Consider the following 24,532-nt stretch of genomic DNA (forward strand, 5'->3'; position numbering starts at 1 on the left):
TAATCCTAGATTAAATCTGCCCAAAATGTGCATTACTCATGGAGGTGGTCACACAAAACCCCCAGGGTACAAACAGAGCCTGGGGAAATGCGTATCGGTTTTTCATAACATTATATCACTTACAAAAGTTCTTCATTCATTATTATCACAGGTAATTTACAAATGTGGATCTGCCCTTCAAAATGGCAGAGTTTGGCCCACCTTAGAAATATTATAAGTGTTTATATTGGTAAGTTCTAACCTTGTAGGGTCATATAACACTCAGGAAATGAATCAAAAGCCCTTCACTGACATCAAGGCACCATTCCTTGAAGGGCCTTTCCATTATTTTTATATTCAGCACTAAACCCATAGAGGTCATGCCGTGTCTGGGAATGAGAGGTAATCAGGTTTGATCCAAGGAAAAGTAGCATAGTTCCAATTCATTAAATCAAGACCCCTTCAACAGCATCAAGGCATTTGAAATATCAAAGCAAACAACTGTCCATCACCCATCAAAGTAGTGACTTGCTAACATAATGAAGCACTGAGCCCATAGGAAATATATTTTGCAAGAGAATGAGATAGTAGCTGTTATTCCTTGGATCAAGAGCCCTTCACCTTCAAAGGTATTCAGTGGATAACCTTACACATCTAGGCTGAATCATTCCACTCAAACTCCCTAAATTTTTTACATTCACATACACATTCTCACTAGAATGTTTTAGTTCAATAAAAAAGAAAGCACTGTAGCTCTAAAAAATGACTTAGGCTATAAAACAAATCTGTATGTTATGCTTTTATTACATCAACAGTTATTAAGGTGGCATGAGAACTTGGTCATGTAAAAATAAGGCGATAACAAGTGCAAATGTGGGGAGAATCAGAACCAGATCTACAAGATTAAAACAAATCTATATTACAATATCCTTCACAAGGAAGGGATAAAAGAAGGCTCCCCATTATGTCCTTATTCTTTACAATTATCAAGGAATATACACTTGTAATGGTGGATGAGCCATCCTAATTAAGGGATAAAAACTGTATTATGACACAAATTATGGTAATACAAAAATAGATGTGGTAGTGAGTAACAAACTTTTCAATGTCTGCCCTCAACACAATTCGTGCATATTTGCTGCCTTTCTGAAATTACAGTGCTTAAATCAATAAAAAATATTTAAGTAAAGTGATATACTGTATAAATCCATAAATAAATTTACTGATACAGTCATAGCAACTTATTATCCCAAATACAAATACAATAAATGCTATTTACTCTGTACTTAATTTAGTTTAATCAATATACATACTATAGCATAATTTTCACTACTTCAATAATATTTTACACATTTTCTAAAAAATATATTTTTCAAAGAAATACTTGTATATATTTTTAATTTCTGGACATTTCAAACTTCACATTAGTACACTGCCTTTCATAAACATCATAATTACATAAATAAAAATGGTGTGCTTTCAGAAACACTGTACTTAATATATATCTTTCTTAAAATATCTTTCCATGTACTTAATATTGTAGGTAAGTACATGGAAAGATATTTTCCTGCTGCAGGTTTCTCAGCTACATCAAGATCAACTTATATTTTTCATATTCATTGGGGTAGAAACCTTAATGTACATTGTTGAAGCATTTAAATGGTTCACTGTTAACCCATAATTTGGTTAGGAAGCTTCAGAAAACATTTTAGTCAATCCTGAACCATTATCAATTTGTAATAGCCCAGAACAGCCCGAAACATTGTCTATAGTTCCATCTCTAAACAGTGAGTTAACGTCCGCAGTATTGTGACTTAGTCTTCGTTCAGGTGATAATCTTTCAACACAGCAAAGGGTAAAAGACCTTTCAATATACGATGCAGCCCCTTTAAATTCCTTCAAGAGGTGGTAGCATGCAAAGTTTAGGTGACCACGTGTCAAATCTAGGAGACAACTTGAAGAGTTGGGTGACCATATTCAGTCTTACCATGATATATTACAGGCACTGATTTTATTACAGTGGACCCCCAGTTTTCATAATTAATCCATTCCAGAGAGAGTGACTAAACTCGAATCTGATGATTTCTGAATTAATTTTCTCCATAAGAAATAATGTAAATCCAATTAATCCATTCCAGACACCCAAAAGTATTAAAAAAATAAGTTTGTACATGAAATAAACATTTACCTACACAGAAAAAATAAGACATGCAGAATAAAACAATAATAAAATGACACTTACCTTTATTGAAGACTTGATGAGTGATGAGATGGGAGGAGGGGAGAGGATGGAGGTGTACTACTGTTTGGAAGGGGAATCCCCCTCCATAATGACTTCAGGTACCTAGTCCTTTTCCGGGGTTACTTCCCTGGGATTTTCAGTGATACACCAGTAAAGGTTTCACTTTGAAATCCCCACTAGCATTACTACAGAACATGAGAGTTAGCCTGTCTTTCATAGGCTTGTGTCCTGGTAGCTTCCTTGATTTCCTTTGTCTTAGCCACGATAGAAGTGATGGTTGTATGGGGTTTGTTATACAACCTGGCCAGCTCTGCAACATGTACTCCACTTTCATATTTTGCAATGATGTCTTTCTTGAATTCTAGTGTTTCTCACCCTCTTTACCAAAGGACTGGCACTAGAAGCTTTCTTTGGGCCCATGCTGGCTTATTTAGCAGTTACAAGCACTAAAAAGAATGGAATAATACAAAATGTATCATATGAATGCATGGGATCATCTTCAGTAGCTGATAAACAATGGCACACTGGCTGTAAATGGTGTGTCAGGCCGCTCAGGCCATGCGGACACATTCGGGACGAATGACTATTACCAAGTTCAATGACGATCACCGAGCCAATATTTTGACAAAAAAATATTACTATTTCTGAATAGTGGTACCTCGGGATACAAACTTAATTCGTTCCAGAAGGCTGTTCGAGTGCCGATAAAAGCACGTACATAAATACACTTGTATAAATGTTTCAGTTTTGAGGTGTTCGTATCCTGAGGTACCACTGTATTACAAAATCCAATGACTACAAAATCCGGCGGTCAACTGTATTCTGGTAAAAGCACTTTCTCAGTGATGATTCAGCTCCTGTTAAATCACAAAAATTGCCACTTCCTGACACCAAAAACAAGAATGTGGAAACTAAAGAGGATCATCCAAAGCAAGCACATACAAGCCAGAAAAGAAATGGAATAAAGAAGACATCTTTGAAAAGCCATCACCAAATAATCCTCAATGAACAATCATCAATAATGAATCATTATAAAGAATAATCAATAAAGAATCATTAGCAAGTGAGTGAATTTAGGCACAGGTACACATAAGTACAATTATCACACACAGTGTAAATTATCTAGGATAACCCAAAGACTCATCAAAGAAAAATCATACTGCAATTATCAATGAAGGATTATTATAAACAATCATTAATGAAAAATAATCATCCATAAAATCATCAACAAAGAACCATAAAAGAAGTATCTATAATCATCAGTGAAGAGCCATGAAAGAATCATCATAAAGACTCATCAATTAAGAGCCATGAATGGCAGAAGTAGTGCTTCTATATGTTACTATAACACCTGTATGAATTATTATTATAGAAAACTATTTCCTAAATAACCTATGAGCATGATAATAAATGCCCATCAGACTTTGCTGTGTCGACAGATCGCACCACTCTGCTTTCTTGACACTAAACACAACACGCGACTGTGTGGATCTAAATGAAGTACTACCAAGAATAGTGAAGAAAAGGCACTTGTTGCTGAACAATCTTTTGTTGGGAGAATGGCTCTTTTCACATGTAATGAAAAGTTATCCCAGTGAAAGCGTGTTATGCAATGCACATTTTCTCGTCACATGCAAAAGTAGTACTATATTTTCAATGAACACGATTTTAACACTAAAGGTCACAAAATTTGTTTGCAGCTTACTATTCCAACTTATACATGATATGCAATAAAATAATTCATAAACATTTAATATGTAAGTACAAAAAAAAGAAACAATAATAGATTGGTACACAATATAAAAATGGTACAAAATGCATATTTCAGATTGTCAGTTCAATGGGTACATGATAAACATTAAATGACTAGAACATTTTGTAAACTTTCACCTTCACAGCAAAATATTGAAATTAAGTCTGATATAAAGCAGCTTCCTTACACATTACTCTATCAGCTACTACTACTGCAATATCAACTATAGGAACACAACCAACAAAACTCACAGAGGTAGAGATAACAATAATATTTACATATATTTTCTAACATGTTTGGCATATAGGAAGCTGTTGGTCACTTTCAAACAATTAAAATTATTACTCGTACAATTAAATCCAAGACATTGTCTGGAATAAGGGCAGGGTCAACATCTGTACTTTGTTCAAGAAAAACTTGCAACACTAAACATTAAGAAATAAAAATTACTGATATTTTTACTTATATTTTTTCTACATGCATGAATACAATACTATTTTAAGGCAATTTAAAGTTCAGATATTGCCAGCGCCCTTATTTCAGGCGCTGCCTTGTGTATTCTTCTGAATATAAGACTTTCAAAGAGAATGCAATTTCTTTGGTTATAAAACAGGGGCTTCTCCCTGTGCCACTCAATACTATATAAATTAGGGGGGAGGGGGGTTAACATTTCCCAGCAAATTCTGTTCATATTGAGAATTCTTGTTAGTTTAACCCATCCTTGGTCTCCTCACTCAGCACATAGGACAAGCTTAGAGGAAGACCAAATGGAAGAAACACACCATGGAACCAGAAATAAATAAAAATTATCTACTAACGTAAGACCTTGAAAAGTCACACTAAACTTGAGGAAGAAATCATGTTAAAAAGAAATATCTTAAAAAAAAAAAAAACACCTGTTTTACAATTTGTTAAAGCAATACATACAACGCAATTTCAGAAAGCATTACACTATGCTAGTTGAACCCTATGGAGTTCATTAAATCTATAAATTACAACATAAGTTGTTACTACTAAATGAATGTAGTCTCTCCTTATTTGCAATTCATTCTTGTTCACTACAATACTAAAACACTAACACTATTAATTTGAATTAAAATTTCATGCTTTAATTTATTCAAGCAATATTACTAAATGAAATACACCTGTGGCATTTTTAATCTCAACTAAAAAATAATTTAACTACCAACTATTTTGCTCAAAACATAAAAATATAATTCATCACAGTACAGTATAAGAAAACTCCCTTTAACTATGCAACAAAAAATCTTTTCAACAAAAAGCAAGACAAATATTACCCATGCTACAATATTAAATTAAAATAATCAAAAGTGTGGATTTCAGCCATTTAGCGAGGAGAAGGAAGATTAAAAGACTTTAGCAAACATCTCAATGAATTAATTATAAGATGAAATTTAGTGACATACAAAAAGCAAAAATCTCAATAAGTTAATTATAAGATAAAAATTTAGTGATGTACAAGGAGCAAATCTGACTTTAATTCACACTTAACACAAGTATTAACCAAATTTTGGTTGACAAAACAGAAACAATACTTGAACAATCTACAAAAAATACAACTACTGGTATTCCACAATTCTTGATAGATAAAAAGAAGAATATGAGTACAGTGGACCCCCGGTTAACGAACTTTTTTCATTCCAGTAGTATGTTCAGGTGCCAGTACTGACCGAATTTTTTCCCATAAGGAATATTGTGAAGTAGATTAGTCCATTTCAGACCCCCAAACATACACGTACAAACGCACTTACATAAATACACTTACATAATTGGTCGCATTTGGAGGTGATCGTTAAGCGGGGGTCCACTGTATTTGCAAATCCTTGAGATAAAGCTGCAAAACAACTTACAAGAGTACTGTTATTATCATTCTAGTGTATTAAAAAGCACTAAACACTTATGAATAATCAAATACAGACAACTAACAATGATAAATGCTAATTCTTGAGGATAAAACTACAGTGAATACTTTACTGCTGTATTTAGTCTTTTAGTAACACAGGAGTAAAACTACAACAAAACTAAAGTACAGTATTTGACTCACAACCCATAGGTCCTGGGTTGAAATCCTGGGCCAAGCAAAACACAAACAGTCAAGTATCCTCACAACCACTGTACCTCATTCAAGTCCTGGATTTGAAGCATATGGCAATATTATTATAATGTATTTGCCCAAAGTGTTAAATTTGCATGGGTCATTCAGTGCTGTATGGTAAACATTTGCTGAGATTAAAGAACATAAGAAAGAAGGATGAACACAAGAACAAAAGCTCAAAATTTGTGCAGTGATTCAGCTTCACTGTGCTCCCCTTCCTCGGACTTAACCTGAATGCCCACCATCCTCTAGACACTGCATGACCCATACAGATTTGGTGCTCCCCCAATAAATTAAATAATAATAATTCGGTTTAAGTTAAGAAGTCATAGAATTTATTTGCATTAGAGGTAAGACTCTCAGAGAGGAGAGCAGAGTAAGCAAGTCAGAGCTTTGAAAAGGAGGTTGAAAATAAAGTTGATATACCTTTTGATAATTATCATATATATTGGGAAGAGCTAAATCATAGTGCTTGGTTTATGTGAGGAAATCAGGTTTGATCCAAAGAATAAAGGGTAGCCCCAACTCCTTGGGCTCTGACTGAAAGAACAATCTATCAAAGATGTTGGACTGCTAGCATGACCTAACATTCAGTGGCACTGGCTGCCTCTCTACAACATGATTGTGTGTGAGTCTAGTAAGTTTAATACATGACTGAGAGACTCATTTCTCACAAATGACAGTGATGAAAGATGGATAGTTCAATTGTAATTTGATTACCAGCACCTTCCACTTCATTAAATCTGACCATCAACACTACCTCACATGTGCTAAGTCAGGGATAGAAAATATTGTGGGAGGGAGATGGGGGGAAAAAGAGGTAATCCCATTAGAGATTGTTAGGATGTGAACTGAAGAAAGTGTCGAGGAGTTTGCAAGTTTACTGTCCTGAACACTAGAATCTACAAGAACCTAGCACAATACAAACTCTTTCCATCTACCAGTGATGCAACACAGCTGGAAATGAATATGAAGGACACAGGGATATGAGGAATCTATGATCTATATCACTTGTAACACACTTCATGAGTGTGAAACGGCAACCAATTACATGGCTATGGTAATGACGTGGATACTGAGAAAATGCTACCAGACTCCAGCCCTTCAATCACTCAAGAAAAACAATGAGAATATCTCACTCCATCTAAGGATTTGAAACTCACTATAATCTAAGTGAAAATGGTAATGTGCAAGGAGGAGTTAATGCTGGTGTTACTGTGGTTAATGTTGTTGTTACTGTGGTTAATGTTGTTGTTACTGTGGTTAATGTTGTTGTTGTTGCTGTTGTAATAATGTTGGTAGAATTACCGACAATATGTTAGGTAAAAGGACACAAGTGCAACTAAAGCGACATTTTTATTGTGGCAATGTAAGCACAAGTCCAAGGTTTAGTACAAGACTTTTAAATGTAATTAAATTTATGCTAATAAACCATTTGAATATATGCAAACCATTTACTAATGGGGAGAACTCCACTGTATAACCAATCTACGAAAATTGCCAAGACTTGTAAAACATTTTAATGCTTACTTGTGTATGGGAACACAAAACTATCTCAAAGACCCACCTGCACTATGTACATCAAGGGTAACTCAAAGAAATACTACAAAATTCAGTGATATCTAGCAATTTAGTAAACTGAACAGTAGTTTGACTTAACAAAGTTGACCAGGATTTAATATTCTGCCAAATGTATTTGCTATTGTGTCTTGGGAATGATCCATTACCATGAAAAAAGTATACTGTGAGAAAATCAATTCTGATTTAATGAGATTCTATTATACTGTTCAGTATCTTCAAGCCACTCCTATGATATGAACTAACAACATAAAACTCTCCCTCTACTGCAAAAAAAAATTACAATTATTTGGTAATTTTTTTTTAATCTCTAGTGAAAAGCTGTATGGCATATGAAAAGATAATAAAAAAGTTAGAATGTAAAAAAAAAAAAAAAACGGTTTAGTTCTTAACCATAATTGCAGTTAATGTTTCCAATTTAAAACCCAGTGAGGTGGCTCAAACCTCTGTGGCAGCACCTCCACCTCACTATTGAAGGACCTGGGTTTGATCCTGGGATAGGCAGAGATGGCAGGCATATAGTATCCTCAGATCTGTTGCCCCTTTTCACCTAGAAGTTAACAGGTACCCAGGTGTTAGCTAACAGTTGTGGGTTGCATCCTGCAGTTAAGGGGAAAGGAACAGAATACCTTAGACAAAATGAGTCTTTGCTAAGGCAGAATAATAGCTCTTAGCCAGTAAATTCAACACTGTTAAAATAATGTGATTACCATATATCAGCAATGATACAAAGAAATATTAATACAAAGTGCAAAGTAAATAAAGAAAACATCCCAATATATATATAAGTTACTTTCAACAACTATGTTATCACTACTAAATCATGCAAAACTCCAACACTTGCCTATACTGATCTAAAATAACACAATAACGTATATGTAATCTACAACATTCTGAAATACCCCTCGGTGTCTCCCTTATTCCAAAATAAACATATTGCCTCAAACATTGCAACCTATTTCTCCTGAAATTGATTTAACACTGACAAAAAATTTGGTAACATTAATTAAACTTTGACCATACTCTTCAATAAAAAATAAAAATATATGAATCTAAGTTTAAATAATTACTGGAATATGTACAAAGTGGATGAATACTAATAAAAATAGCAATTACATGTGTGTGTGTGTGTGTGTGTATGTATGTATGAATATATATATATATATCTGAGTTTTCTTTGATTTTATCTTAATAGTTCTTGGTCTTATTACTTTTCCTTTTATATCCATGGGGAAGTGGAATAAGAATCTTTCCTCCGTAAGCCATGCGTGTTGTAAAAGTCAACTAAAATGCCGGGAACAATGGGCTAGTAACCCCTTTTCCTGTAAAGATTACTAAAAAGAATAAGAAGAAGAAAATTGTCAAAGTGGGAAGTCTGAATGTGCGTGGATGTTGTGCAGATGATAAGAAAGAGATGATTGTGGATGTTATGAATGAGAAGAAACTGGATGTCCTGGCTTTAAGTGAAAAAAAGCTGAAGGGGGTGGGAGAGTTTCAATGGAGAGGAATAAATGGGATTAGGTCAGGGGTTTCAAATAGAGTTAGAGCTAAAGAAGGAGTAGCAATAATGTTGAAGGATAAGCTATGGCAGGAAAAGAGGGACTACAAATGCATAAATTCAAGGATTATGTGGAGTAAAATAAAGATTGGATGTGAAAAGTGGGTTATAGTAAGCGTGTATGCACCTGGAGAAGAGAGAAGTGTAGAGGAGAGAGAGAGATTCTGGGAAATGTTGAGTGAATGCGTGGGGAGTTTTGAATCAAGTGTGAGAGTAATGGTGGTTGGGGATTTCAATGCTAAAGTGGGTAAAAATGTTATGGAGGGAGTAGTAGGTAAATTTGGGGTGCCAGGGGTAAATGTAAATGGGGAGCCTTTAATTGAGCTATGTGTAGAAAGAAATTTGGTAATAAGTAATACATATTTTATGAAAAAGAGGATAAATAAATATACAAGGTATGATGTAGCACGTAATGAAAGTAGTTTGTTAGATTATGTATTGGTGGATAAAAGGTTGATGGGTAGGCTCCAGGATGTACATGTTTATAGAGGGGCAACTGATATGTCAGATCATTATTTAGTTGTAGCTACAGTTAGAGTAAGAGGTAGATGGGAAAAGAGGAAGGTGGCAACAACAAGTAAGAGGGAGGTGAAAGTGTATAAACTAAGGGAGGAGGAAGTTCGGGCGAGATATAAGCGACTATTGGCAGAAAGGTGGGCTAGTGCAAAGATGAGTAGTGGGGGGGTTGAAGAGGGTTGGAATAGTTTTAAAAATGCAGTATTAGAATGTGGGGCAGAAGTTTGTGGTTATAGGAGGGTGGGGGCAGGAGGAAAGAGGAGTGATTGGTGGAATGATGAAGTAAAGGGTGTGATAAAAGAGAAAAAGGTAGCTTACGAGAGGTTTTTACAAAGCAGAAGTGTTATAAGAAGAGCAGAGTATATGGAGAGTAAAAGAAAGGTGAAGAGAGTGGTGAGAGAGTGCAAAAGGAGAGCAGATGAAAGAGTGGGAGAGGCACTGTCAAGAAATTTTAATGAAAATAAGAAAAAATTTTGGAGTGAGTTAAACAAGTTAAGAAAGCCTAGGGAAAGTATGGATTTGTCCATTAAAAACAGAGTAGGGGAGTTAGTAGATGGGGAGAGGGAGGTATTAGGTAGATGGCGAGAATATTTTGAGGAACTTTTAAATGTTGAGGAAGAAAGGGAGGCGGTAATTGCATGCACTGGCCAGGGAGGTATACCAACTTTTAGGAGTGAAGAAGAGCAGAATGTAAGTGTGGTGGAGGTACGTGAGGCATTACGTAGAATGAAAGGGGGTAAAGCAGCTGGAACTGATGGGATCATGACAGAAATGTTAAAAGCAGGGGGGATATAGTGTTGGAGTGGTTGGTACCTTTGTTTAATAAATGTATGAAAGAGGGGAAGGTACCTAGGGATTGGCGGAGAGCATGTATAGTCCCTTTATATAAAGGGAAAGGGGACAAAAGAGATTGTAAAAATTATAGAGGAATAAGTTTACTGAGTATACCAGGAAAAGTATACGGTAGAGTTATAATTGAAAGAATTAGAGGTAAGACAGAATGTAGAATTGCAGATGAGCAAGGAGGCTTCAGAGTGGGTAGGGGATGTGTAGATCAAGTGTTTACATTGAAGCATATATGTGAACAGTATTTAGATAAAGGTAGGGAAGTTTTTATTGCATTTATGGATTTAGAAAAGGCATATGATAGAGTGGATAGAGGAGCAATGTGGCAGATGTTGCAAGTTTATGGAATAGGTGGTAAGTTACTAAATGCTGTAAAGAGCTTTTATGAGGATAGTGAGGCTCAGGTTAGGGTGTGTAGAAGAGAGGGAGAATACTTCCCGGTAAAAGTAGGTCTTAGACAGGGATGTGTAATGTCACCATGGTTGTTTAATATATTTATAGATGGGGTTGTAAAAGAAGTAAATGCTAGGGTGTTCGGGAGAGGGGTGGGATTAAATTATGGGGAATCAAATTCAAAATGGGAATTGACACAGTTACTTTTTGCAGATGATACTGTGCTTATGGGAGATTCTAAAGAAAAATTGCAAAGGTTAGTGGATGAGTTTGAGAATGTGTGTAAAGGTAGAAAGTTGAAAGTGAACATAGAAAAGAGTAATGTGATGAGGGTATCAAATGATTTAGATAAAGAAAAATTGGATATCAAATTGGGGAGGAGGAGTATGGAAGAAGTGAATGTTTTCAGATACTTGGGAGTTGACGTGTCGGCGGATGGATTTATGAAGGATGAGGTTAATCATAGAATTGATGAGGGAAAAAAGGTGAGTGGTGCGTTGAGGTATATGTGGAGTCAAAAAACGTTATCTATGGAGGCAAAGAAGGGAATGTATGAAAGTATAGTAGTACCAACACTCTTATATGGATGTGAAGCTTGGGTGGTAAATGCAGCAGCGAGGAGACGGTTGGAGGCAGTGGAGATGTCCTGTCTAAGGGCAATGTGTGGTGTAAATATTATGCAGAAAATTCGGAGTGTGGAAATTAGGAGAAGGTGTGGAGTTAATAAAAGCATTAGTCAGAGGGCAGAAGAGGGGTTGTTGAGGTGGTTTGGTCATTTAGAGAGAATGGATCAAAGTAGAATGACATGGAAAGCATATAAATCTATAGGGGAAGGAAAGAGGGGTAGGGGTCGTCCTTGAAAGGGTTGGAAAGAGGGGGTAAAGGAGGTTTTGTGGGCGAGGGGCTTGGACTTCCAGCAAGCATGCATGAGCGTGTTAGATAGGAGTGAATGGAGACGAATGATACTTGGGACCTGACGATCTGTTGGAGTGTGAGCAGGGTAATATTTAGTGAAGGGATTCAGGGAAACCGGTTATTTTCATATAGTCGGACTTGAGTCCTGGAAATGGGAAGTACAATGCCTGCACTTAAAGGAGGGGTTTGGGATATTGGCAGTTTGGAGGGATATGTTGTGTATCTTTATACGTATATGCTTCTAAACTGTTGTATTCTGAGCACCTCTGCAAAAGCAGTGATAATGTGTGAGTGTGGTGAAAGTGTTGAATGATGATGAAAGTATTTTCTTTTTGGGGATTTTGTTTCTTTTTTGGGTCACCCTGCCTCGGTGGGAGACGACCGACTTGTTGAAAAAAAAAAAAAAAAAAAAAAAATATATATATATATATATATATATATATATATATATATATGTACATACATGTAAACTATTATATATGATATGCAACATTCCTGCTTGCTACATGCAATGTTTACAACTTCTAAGTATGGTAATTCCTTCTGTAGCTACAGGAATTTTGGAAATTTCACACCGAACCAAAAACGAAAAATATGCCAATGTTCAATACAGTGATAACAAACAAGACATTAAAGTACACATAATGGCAATGTGATGCATGCCACAACATTATACATATACATGTATGTAATTCAGTGTAAAGTGTATATCTTGGTGAACTGTGTGTGTGTATGTGTGTGTGTGTGTGTGTGTGTGTGTGTGTGTGTGTGTGTGTGTGTGTGTGTGTGTGTGTGTGTGTGTGTGTGTGTGTGTGTGTGTGTGTGTGTGTCAGATCTCTCTTGTAATTTAATTACATTAAATGTCAAAGTTACCAATACTGATCAATTTCTAATTAGAAATTTGCTGTCTGGTATAATTCTTCCTAATGGTTAAAAAAAAATGACCAATATGCTAAATAATGTATAATAAATTTAAGATCAAAATTCTATAATATGAACAATCAATCAAGAAATACATTGTGTGATTCAAGTAATATATCAAATATTACTGTAGAAGTTTGCTTTCTCTCATTATTTTATCCGAATAAAAAATTAAATTTCGTACACTAGCAGTGGGCATACATCCACAATTTTTAAAAGAGTGGACCGCTAAGCCAGATATGGGTCATCATATGACTAAGACCCATGTCAGGAAACACTTGTCCTATTTCCTGGCAAACCTTACCTAACCTAACCATATCCAAACATGACTACGTACATACATAAAATTTATTTAATAATCAGGCTGTTGAAATTAAAAAAATGCATATGGCAAAATTAGGTGGGGGAGAAATAAATAAGAATGTTGTAATTGAGAGGAATGGAAAGAAAGTCAGATGCAAGGCATGGAAGAAGAGTAGGTAACAAACACTGAGTGATAGCCTGGATACTTGGGAAGGATGGCTTCAAGCAGACTTGTCAGAAACCTATGCAAAAGCAAAATACAGGTGCTCGACTTACAATAGTTCGATTTATATTTTGACTTTACAATGGTGCAACTTGATGATAATTACCCAGCATGAAAGCAGTAAGTCAGTAACTTCTATTCATTCATTTACTTTTCAATACTGGTATTTAGGAACAGTAATTATTTATTTACTTATTCAGTGACAGTAGTTATTCATTTACTTATTTATTTAGCATATCATATATGTATGTACATGTTTGACTTACAATATTTCTGACTTACAGTGGGTTTGTTGGAACTTAATCCCATCATAAGTTAATTAAGGAGCACCTGTACTGTACAATGGGAGGTGCTACAGATCAAGCATAGGAGTGGGAATGAGCTAGGTCTTATATTATTATTATTATAATCAAAAAGAAGCGCTAAGCCACAAGGGCTATACAGCGCTGCAGGGTAGGGAAGGAAGCGAGGGTATTGGATGGCAGAAGGGAGGAGGGATGATCAGCAGGTTACAGAAAACAGCGGGGCAGGGGATAGTACGGGGGTAGAGGGTAGCAAGAGATTGAAGTAGAAAGGGCTGAAGGTATCAGAATTTGTGAAGTAAGTCAGTTGTTGTCAAAAAATCAATGAGAGAGTCCGGATGAAAGGTGGGTCCATCAGCGAGAAGGGAAGGTAAAGAGAGAGTAGCGGAGCGAAGACGACGACAGAGGTAAATTCTGCGTGCTCGTTGATAAAGTGGGCAGTCCAACAGAATGTGGCTGACTGATAATGGAGCTTGGCAATTCTCACAGAGAGGAGCAGGACGCCTCTCCATGAGATATCCATGAGTAAGACGAGTATGGCCAATGCGAAGATGGGAGAGAGTAGTCTCCCAACCTCGACACTGGTGATAAGAAGACGGCCAGTAACCTATACTCGGTTTAATAGATTGAAGTTTGTTGCCGAGCATAGTAGACCAACGTTGTTGCCAACGGGTGTGAAGGTGGAAAGATATTGCAGCAAAATAGTCCGTAAATGGAATACCTCTATAAGAAACTGGTAGGTCATGTACTGCTGACCGCGCAGCAGTGTCTGCCTGTTCATTGCCCTGTACGTCAACATGACCAGGGACCCAACAAAAAACAATATCTTTATGCTTGGTAAAGATGCGGCGTAGCCAAAATTGGATACGGAGGACTAAGGGGTGAGGTGTATCAAATTTTTGCATAGCCTGTAAAGCACTAAGGGAGTCTGAGACAACCACAAATGATGACACAGGCATAGATGCAATACGGATAAGTGCTGTAAGGATGGCATACAATTCAGCAGTAAAAATACTAGCCGAAGATAGTAAATGCCCTTGTACGACGCTGTCCGGAAACACTGCTGCGAATCCTACGCCGTCAGAAGACTTAGAGCCATCTGTGTACACGGCAATGGGATGAGAATGAGAGTGAAAGTGGTCAAGAAAAAGAGAGCGGGAAGCGACCGTAGACAGTTGGGCTTTCGAGCAAGGGAGGGAGAAAGAACAGACTCGAACAGCTGGAACTTCCCAGGGGGGTAGGGAAAAGTGAGATGCTACATGTACATAGAAAGGTGGTAGTTGAAGAGAAGACAAGAGCGAATGAAGGCGAAGAGAGAAGGGACGGAGTAAACAGGGGCGGCGAACAAATAAAGAATGTCTACTAATATCAGTGACCATTCTATAAATGGAAGGATTGCGGAGATCATGAGAGCGTACATAGTAGCGCAGGCAATGGGCATCACGGCGATCGGATAAGGATGGAACGTTCGCTTCTGTATAGAGGCTCTCGACAGGGGAAGAGCGAAAAGCACCAAGGCATAAACGTAATCCTTGGTGATGAATGGGGTTAAGGCTAGAGAGAGTAGCAGGAGATGCCGCTGAATAGATCTGGTCACCATAATCAAGTTTCGATAAAATAAGGGTGGAATGTAGGCGGAGGAGGGTTCGACGATCAGCTCCTCATGAAAGATGAGCAAGGGTTTTAAGAAGGTTCAGCCGGCTGTGACAAGTTGCTTTCAGAGAGGTAATGTGAGGTTTCCAGGATAACCTACGATCAAAGAGGAGGCCCAGAAACTTGACTGTATCATGTTCAGGGATACGGGAGCCATAGAGGTACAAAGGATGATCGGAGATGACAGAGCGTCTAGTGAAAGTAATTTGGTGGGTTTTAGTGCTGGAAAATTTAAACCCATGTGTGGTGGCCCAATTGGAAACACGGTCGAATGCATGTTGGAGAGAAACTGTAATGAGGTGACAGTCAGCGCCTGCACAGGCAATAGCGAAGTCATCAACATAGAGTGATGACCAAATATTTGATGGAAGACTAGAGGCCAAATCATTAATAGCAAGGAGAAAAAGTGTTGTGCTCAGAACACATCCCTGGGGGACACCTTCAGCTTGGATAAAGTCCGGGGAGAGCACATTATTAACCCGAACACGGAAATGCCTGTCAGTTAAAAAGTTCTTAAGGAAGGATGGTAGATTGCCTCAAAGGCCTAAGGAGTGGGCTTGGGCTAAAATATTATACCTCCAAGTTGTGTCATATGCCTTCTCAAGGTCAAAAAATATGGCAATAACTGAGTGGTTATTCGCAAAGGCATTACGAACATACGTATCCAAGCGTAGTAAGGGGTCTATGGTAGAACGTCCCTTACGAAAGCCATATTGAAGAGTGGAGAGACTGTTATGTGTCTCTAAATACCACACTAAACGTCTATTTACTAGGCGTTCCATTACTTTGCAAACTGCACTGGTAAGAGCAATGGGACGATAATGGGAGGTTTCATGTCCCGTAGTGCCTGGTTTGCGGAAAGGGAGAACAATGGCGGATTTCCACAGCTGTGGAAGAACTCCTTGTGACCAAATAAGATTGTAAAGGCGTAATAGGATTGCAAGGGCTGACTGATGTAAATGTTGTAGCATATGAATATGAATGTCGTCGGACCCAGCTGCCGATGATCGGCAAGCTGAGAGTGTTGCCTCCAGTTCTTGAAGTGTAAAAGGCACATTATACTGTTCTTCTCTGAGAGAAGAAAAGTCCAAGGGTGCTAACTCTCTGGCAGACTTTGAGGAAAGAAATGAGGGGCATAGATGGAGTCCCTGAGAAATACAGACCAGATGATTGCCAATTTCATTGGCAACATCTAGTGGGTTTGCTATATCAACACCGGCAACCCACAGAACAGGAGCCGGGTCAGGAGAATATTTACCACTCAGTTTTCGTACTTTTTTCCAGACTGCACTCATAGAGGAAGCAGAGGTGATGGTGGAGACATAATCTCGCCAGCAAGTGCGTTTAGCGTCACGGATGACATGGCGAGCGATCGCACGCTTCTGTTTAAAATCAAAGAGTCTCTCTGTGGTTCTATTGTACCGGTACCTGCCCCATGCAGCGCGTTTCAAACGTACTGCACGAGCACAAGCAGGAGACCACCAAGGCACGCATTTCTGAGAATGCCTGCCTGAAGTTTGGGGTATAGAATGAGAAGCTGCGGTTAAAACGGAGGACGAGAAGAGGTGTAAAAGCTCATCGATGGAGGACGAAGAAGGAACCTCTCTAAAAACAGTTAGGTGTGAGTAAAGGTTCCAATTTGCCCGATCAAATTGCCAGCGTGGGATGCGAAGAGATGGTGAATATGAAGGGGAAGTAAGAATGATTGGGAAATGATCGCTGTCATGCAAGTCCGGGAGAACAGACCAAGTGAAGTCTAATGCGGTGGAGGAAGAGCAGACTGAGAGATCGATGCAAGAGAGAGTATGAGTCCGAGGATCAAAATGGGTGTGCGTACCTGTATTTAAAACATGGAGGGGGTGGGTGGCAAGAAAAGCCTCTAACTGAATTCCACGGGAATCACAGCGAGACCCCCCCCCAGAGGAAATGGTGGGCATTAAAATCACCAAGTAACAGAATCGGTGGCGGTAATGACGAAGCAAGAAAGGCAATATCCGGAATAGATAATGCCCGAGAAGGAGAGAAATATAAAGAACAGAGCGTATACCACCTATGCAAGTGGATACGGGCTGCTGTGTAATGCAGCGAAGTATGAACAAATAGCTGATGGTACGGAATATCAGTGCGTAGAAGAAGGGCACTTTCATTAAAGGTCCCATCAGGAAAAGGATCTGAAGAATACAATAAATTATAGCCTGAGATGGGAGAGATAACAGCAGAGTGTAATTTTGGTTCCTGTAAGCAAACACCAAGAGGGGCAAACTGGGAGAGTAACATCTGAAGCTCACTCCGATTACCCCTGAGGCCGCATATATTCCACCGTAAATAGGCCATGATTGGCAATGATAAAGATACTTGAAATCCACAGGTAAGGGTTCCTACGGACTAGAGGGGTTAGAAAAGTCCACATGCGAAGGCAGTGGAAAACGTTCAAGCAGCGAAGGAACGGTGCGCTGTGAAGAAAGGAGTTGCGCAGATGGAGGAGAGGAGAGAGAAGGAACAGAGGGTGGATCAGTGTCCATTGATGGTTTGGTCTCTGCAATATATTCAGAGATTGCTTCAAGTGTTTCGGAATTCAGAGACGTCGTATGGGAGACAATATTGGAAATGGTAGGGGGAGGATGAGTAAAGATTGGAAATGTATTGGACTGTACCAAGGTACGGGGGGGCGAAAGGGTGGAGGGAACTGGAGAAGCGTGGAAGGGGACAGAAGAGGCAGAAACCTGGGAGGTGGCAGAAGAGGAAGAAACCTGGGAGGGAACAGGGGAGGAAGGTACAGTACGAGGAGGAGGGTGAACCTCTACACTTGTAACAGAGCCAGTGAGAGGGGGAGAACCAGGGACAGAGACAGGGAGGGTAAAATGAGGAGGTGGAAGATGGGTAGGAGGTGTTAACGGACCTTTTTTTGACTTTTGAGAAGTAGAGGGACGATTGGGAGGAGGTGTCATACGAGATCTCGTCGTTACTGAGACTTGTGAGAGAGAACACGAAGAAGCGAGATCAGACTGAGGCGTTGAAGTAGGGATGTCTGAGCCGAGGACAGCAAAAGGATTAGATACAGGAGTGACTATGGGAGAGGCAACCACAGAGGTGGGTGTAGAAGATGGGATACCAGAAGTGGGGGGACGTTTTGAAACAAGGGAATAAGAAACATGTGGGAGTCTTCCTTGGAGGCGGAGATGAGAAACTGCCATGGCATAAGGGAGACCTTCTGTCTCTTTGAGGTAACGGATTTCCCGCTCGTTTAAATAGACTTGACAACAGTGAGAGTACGAAGGGTGAGCCTCATAACAGTTAAGGCAAGAGGGAGATTGATTGCAAGACATATGAGAATGGTCATCGGCACCACAGACTGGGCATTCGGCGATAGATCTGCAATATTTCGCTGGATGGCCAAATCGCCAGCAATTTCTACACTGTTGCGGTGTAGGGATCACCTTTCGGACTTGTAACCGATGTCCTGCTATATAAACTGAGGATGGGAGTTCTCGGCTGTCAAAAGTTAAACGAGCCACATTGCTAGGGTATCGTCTCCGCCCGCGGGCAGGAAGAACGTAAGTGTCTACCTTGAGGATTGGGAGATCTTGGAGTTCCAGCTGTTCAAGAATGTCAGTGCCACATGTCTGGAAATTTTGTTGAACTATGGTATGGGGCAGAATGACGGTACCACTACAAGAATTGAGGGAATGATGTTTTTCAAGAGTGACAGGAACAGTATTGATATGGGAAAGACGAGAGAGCTCATGAGCCTGGGTAGCATTCTGTACGGTGATGATGCGCGTACCGCTCTTAAGAGCATGAAAAGAAATATCTTTACCAACATGGCGTAGGAGTGCCTTGCCAATACTGTGGTCAGAAAGATAGGCAGTAGAGGAAGTCGGTCGTAAAGTGAAGAATTTAGTCCATTGTTCAGTCTGAAACTGAGCGTGGAAAGGTAGTGAAGGACGTGTCGATCGTTTCTGAGAAGAACGAGAAGGTGGAGAAGTATCATCAGCAGGTAATTGTCGTTGGCGTTTAGGCGTGGGACCAGAGTTGGTCCGACGTGGAACGGGTCGGTGATTTGAAAATTGCCGCACCGTAGAGGGAGAGGCCGGAAGCATAGTCAGAGGAGAGCGAAGGTCCGATAAATCGAAGGAGTCAGTCTAGGCCTCAGTACCTGAAGCGGGTGAGGAAACAGCACCGGCAAGAGGTACAGAGGCATGAAGAGTGTCTGAAGAGTGGTCCAAAGACGAGGCGGGGTCAGAACGGGGTGCGGTATCAAGAAGGGGCCCGGGGGTAGGAGGTTCATGGACTAGGGCTGCCATGGTTAGGTTACTTCTTTCTTTTTGTTTTTAAGAAAAAAAAGAAAGAAGAAAAGAAAATAAAAATAAAAAAAAGAATAAAAAAAAGGGGGACTGGGGAGGGATAGTTCCTAGGAGGAATGAAAGGGCCAGAAATCTCCCTCCGCGCCCAAGAGGACCTCAGCACCACAAGTAGCGCAGATGCAGCATGGAACCCGTGCCATACCCTACCCATCATGCTAGTAAACTAACAATCCGGGATAGCAACCTCACATCTGCCGAGCTACCTCGGTGGACAAAAGAGAGGGCGGCCGGATATCCGCCACAAAGCATACCTCCTTCGGCCACCACCCCCGGAATCCGAAAGGTAGCTTCCAGAGATACACCCGTCGCCCGAAAGACACCCAAAGCTACTCCGGGATACCGGAGAGGGATCGGGACATCCCCAGGCGATCCAGATTCCACGGCAAACTATGCCACCGCCAAGAACCTCAACGGAATGGGATGGACCCCGGTATCCTTTCCCCTACCTAGGAACTAGCGCGCCTGTGGGAGACATCCCAAAGGCCGAAAAGAGGAAGGGCAAAAGGGAGGGGTGGGGAGGAGGAGGAGGAAAGGAAAAAGGGGAGGATGGGGAGGATGGGATAGGGGAGGGGAGATTGGGGGGTAATTAGGTTCGGTCTGAGGAAGAAGACCGACAGGTCTAATTCCTCAGACCAAGAGCCTCTTCACCATGCCAAGGAGCCCCCCCTTGAAGAGGCTAGGTCTTATAATGCAGCCCATTTTCATACCATTCAAGATTTTAACATGTATTTTCACCGAGATATCTTGTTTTTAAATGTGTTGCACCAATTTCTTTAAATTTGCTGATTTGTATTTGAATATGCATTCTTGAAAGTTTACACAACCTATTGTAACCAATCAAAAAAAATCTGTAAACAGGAACATCCAGAAACTGAAGCTAGGTAATGCATGTGAAAAACAACAGTGTAAAAATAAGGCTGGGTTGCATAAGACATGTAGAACAAACCAAATCAAACCAAACATTTCCTCAATAAAGGTATTTATCAACTTGTCGGTTCTCTGAACCATTTATCTGCAAACCAAATCATGTCTAGAAAAAAGAACACAAAGGCACAATACCGTGACTTAAACAGTACACAAATAACCCGCACATAGGAAAAAGAAACTTATGACATTTTGGTCTAACTTGGACCATTAACCAGTCAACTGTGATTGATTAATGTCAAAAGTTGGACCAAAACATTGTCATAAAGCTTCTTTCTCCTAAGTGTGGGTTATTTGTCCATGTTAGGAAAGAAAAGATCCCTGATTTTTTTTCCTGTCTTGAGAACAGCACCTTCAGAGGAAAGTTCCTAGTGTAGCATGACGTTGGAGGGAAACGTTTATTACTTGTAATCTAACTGGGAACTTCTGTTAATTTTTTACTTTGAAACTTAGTCATTCATCACTCAAAATATCTCTGGCTTGGCAAACTTCTTTCCTGGTGGACTGAGAACTTGAACCACATAATTTTTCTGGCCTCATGTTCATACAATAAGATCAACAATTTGCTGTTATAAAGTCATTATATATAAAATACAATAAAAAAATTAAATAATTATGAATTTTCCTGGTATTTTTAATTACTAGAACTGTTACTTACCATTTAAAACACTGTTCTTTGATAGTGTCTAAGAAACTTGTATACTCCAAGAACTGCCCAATAATGCAAAACATTATGCAGTAAATATATAATTTATCATAAAAAATCAATTGAGCACTGCAGATTCTATGAAAAGATTGTGTACATATTATATATGGACCCATTGTCTATTTCAAATAACAAAGATAGGTAATTATTCTCATAACAGTAGCAGGTACCTTGATGACCTGCCGACACAAAATTCTCACAGAATACCAGTATATATTAAAAGCAGCAAAAATGCCTTAGAAATTGTAACAATCACATATTTATTGACATAGTGGTAAATAATTGTTGAACATTTCTATTTCCATGGCACAAATTTGGCCATTTACAGATCTTGACAAAAATATCTGGGAACATCACACAAAAAAGTGATACCAAAACTTGAGAACAATTAACACATATCCTCCCAGTTCTTATATATTATATCCAGCTATGGAATAAAATATACTTCAAAGTAACTAACCTTCATAAAACTGAAGTCACTCTTATTGCAAAATAAGTATCCTTCATAAAACTGAAGCCAACATTATTACATATTCATTACCATGTGCAACATCAATTCTACATCAATAATTTTCACTATGAAAAATATTCGTTCACCATAGGGAACAATCTGAGAAAGCTTTGTGGTTTAATATTCATCTATCATCTAAAGTGGCTATAAATTATGTCAAGAGATATCAGAAGTCAAGTCAATGTAACATTAATATTTTGTATTACTTTCTAAAGTGTCATTTAAGATTTCATTACTTAAACAGTATACGATGTCTGGAAATTTCCGTGCATAAACTATCACTGAAATTGTACATTTTTGCAAGTTAAGATATTATGATCTTGACTCCATCACACCCAAACCCATTTTTTTTTTTCAAAGTCAATTTATATCTTAATTTACATTGCAAAGGTTATAACTTCCATAATCAACATACAAAATGTGTGTATGCAACACATGACAATATGCAATCCTCAGTGGACACTTCTGCGAACACCAGCTAAAACTGACATTCTTACATAGGACATTACAAAAACATCATAAAAAATATTTCACTTAGAATGATATTGCATATTTTCTACACCTTTCCACGAAAGTGACATGTATTGGTAGTCATTGAAATACTGTACAAGCTCCACTGTCAAAATGTGATGTATAATTAAATTAAGAATGTTGGAAAAAATAAGAAGGTATGGCAGAAACCCTTTCAAAGAAACCACAGAACTGGTGGAGTTTGAACCATGGTGAGTGAGTTTTACATCTCACTCATCATGGGTTCAAACTCCACGTTCCGTGGTTTGTTTGCAATCGTGTTATGATGATTTAATGAGTTGTTCAAAGAAAAATGTTGCCTCTGATGGTGCTGTGTATGACAACCATGCTTTATAATAAATATGTGCTTTATTATGCAAGGTCATACCTGTACTTATATGTCATTCACAATCAGCATAACTACTATATTTAACAAAGTGCTAAACCCGTATGGATCATACAACAAACAGCAGGAAAGAGGCTTGTGAAGGGAGGGAATCTGTGAAAAGGAAGGTTAACATCAATGTATTATTATTATTATAATTATTTGTTTATAGGGGACCATTAAATCCATAGGGGTCACACTGCACCTGGGGAATGGGATGCCATCAAATTTGATAAAGGGAAGGGGAGGTTAACTCCAGTTAATCAAACCAAGAGCCCTTCACCAGAGTAAGGAACCTGCCATGAAGGGCAAAGCCAGTGTAACAAGCCAGTTTTGTCTAAGTATTCATAGAGAATCTGCATTGAAGGACAACTGTTTGAGAAGAGGAAAGCAAGGGCATTTAAGTATAAAAAAATACACATGTCATTGCAATCAGTGTTAAAGAGGCTGTGTTTCTATGTGAGTGTGCAAGATTATCTGATTGAGATTAATTATCTGTAGTTACAAGAGCGGTGATATGCTCAGGGTGTTCTATCCTTAGTGTTCATCAAATAAATTTTATGAAGTTTCAAGTGACTGTAACACTTACTATCTCTTCCTATGAATAATAAAAGTCACAATACCATGGCTGAAACAATTCACAAATAACCTGCACTTAAGAGAGGAAGCATATGACCATGCTTTGGTCTGTCCTACTTCTACTATTACTCCCTTCTTCTACCACTACTCCATTTTTCTACTATTACTCCCTTCTTCTATTACCCTCTTACCCCTGTTTCCTCCCAGCCTGTTGTCTGATTCTCTGTTTTTTCCCTCTCACTTGTATTATTACTTTAATCATAACCATGCACTAAACCCATAACTGTCACCTCTCACTTGCAACTCCAATGGTCCTGTACAGACCAAAAAAAGCCACAAGTTTTCTTTACTAATGGTGGAGAATTATTATTATTATAATTAAAACTAAGCGCTAGACCACCAGGGTTATACAATGCTACAGTGGAGAAAAATGGTATAAAACAATGACACGATGGAAAAATAGACACGAATGCAGTGTTATGCAATCCCTTGACTGCTGCATTTGCATCTATTTTTCCATCTTTTACTAACTGTGGGTTATTTGTATTTTTTATATTCCATTCCAGTATTCTAATATTTGTGCATTATTATATTCACAGAGAAGTGATAAACATTTAGGTCACACAGTGTCTAAGGAATGGGAGGTACTGTAATTAGATTTGATCCAAGGGGAGGGCAGTTCAAATTTCCTGAATCAAGAGTCCTTAACTGGTATTCAGGACTGCATTCACATTGCTACTGCCCATCTTTGATTGCACAAATCTACTTCCTCTCTCTCTCTCTCTCTCTCTCTCTCTCTCTCTGTTTACACAAATAACCCCTACATAGGAAAAAGAAACTTATGATGATGTGTCAGTCCAAGTTGTACCATTAACTAGTTAGTGGTCCAAGCTGCACCATTAACTAGTTAGTGGTCCAAGTTGCACTATTAATTAGTTAGTGGTCCAAGTTGCATCATTAACTAGTTAGTGATCCAAGTTGAACCAAAACATCACCACGAGTTTCTCTCTCCTATGTGCGGGTTATCTGTATATTGTTCCAGTCATGGTATTGTTCCTATTTTGTTCTTTCTCTTTGTTTCTACTGTTTAATTCATCATATCATTATTCATTAATTTTATTTTTTCCTTTTTTTCATTAAGTCCCCATATTACTCAACATTAATTTTCCTACGTGAGGAACTGTTTCTTATTTTGTCATTACCCTTATCACTTTTTTCCCCATCTATCCTGATTTATCTTCAAGCTATTTTTTTA

General features: G+C 38.6%; 1 protein-coding gene across 1 annotated transcript in view; it reads right to left on the minus strand.

Moving 5' to 3' along the window:
- Nucleotides 1-765: 765 nt before the first annotated feature.
- Nucleotides 766-24,532, minus strand: part of LOC128702667 (heparan sulfate glucosamine 3-O-sulfotransferase 5) — a 51,072-nt gene continuing 27,305 nt past the window's right edge. Inside the window, exon 7 of the mRNA XM_053797028.2 lies at nucleotides 766-8,268. Within this exon, the coding sequence (XP_053653003.1) occupies nucleotides 8,219-8,268 (50 nt within the window). The 3' untranslated portion in view covers nucleotides 766-8,218. The remainder of the gene's footprint in view (nucleotides 8,269-24,532) is intronic.

Source organism: Cherax quadricarinatus, chromosome 79, assembly GCF_038502225.1.
Source record: "Cherax quadricarinatus isolate ZL_2023a chromosome 79, ASM3850222v1, whole genome shotgun sequence".
Taxonomy (NCBI): Eukaryota; Metazoa; Arthropoda; class Malacostraca; order Decapoda; family Parastacidae; genus Cherax; species Cherax quadricarinatus.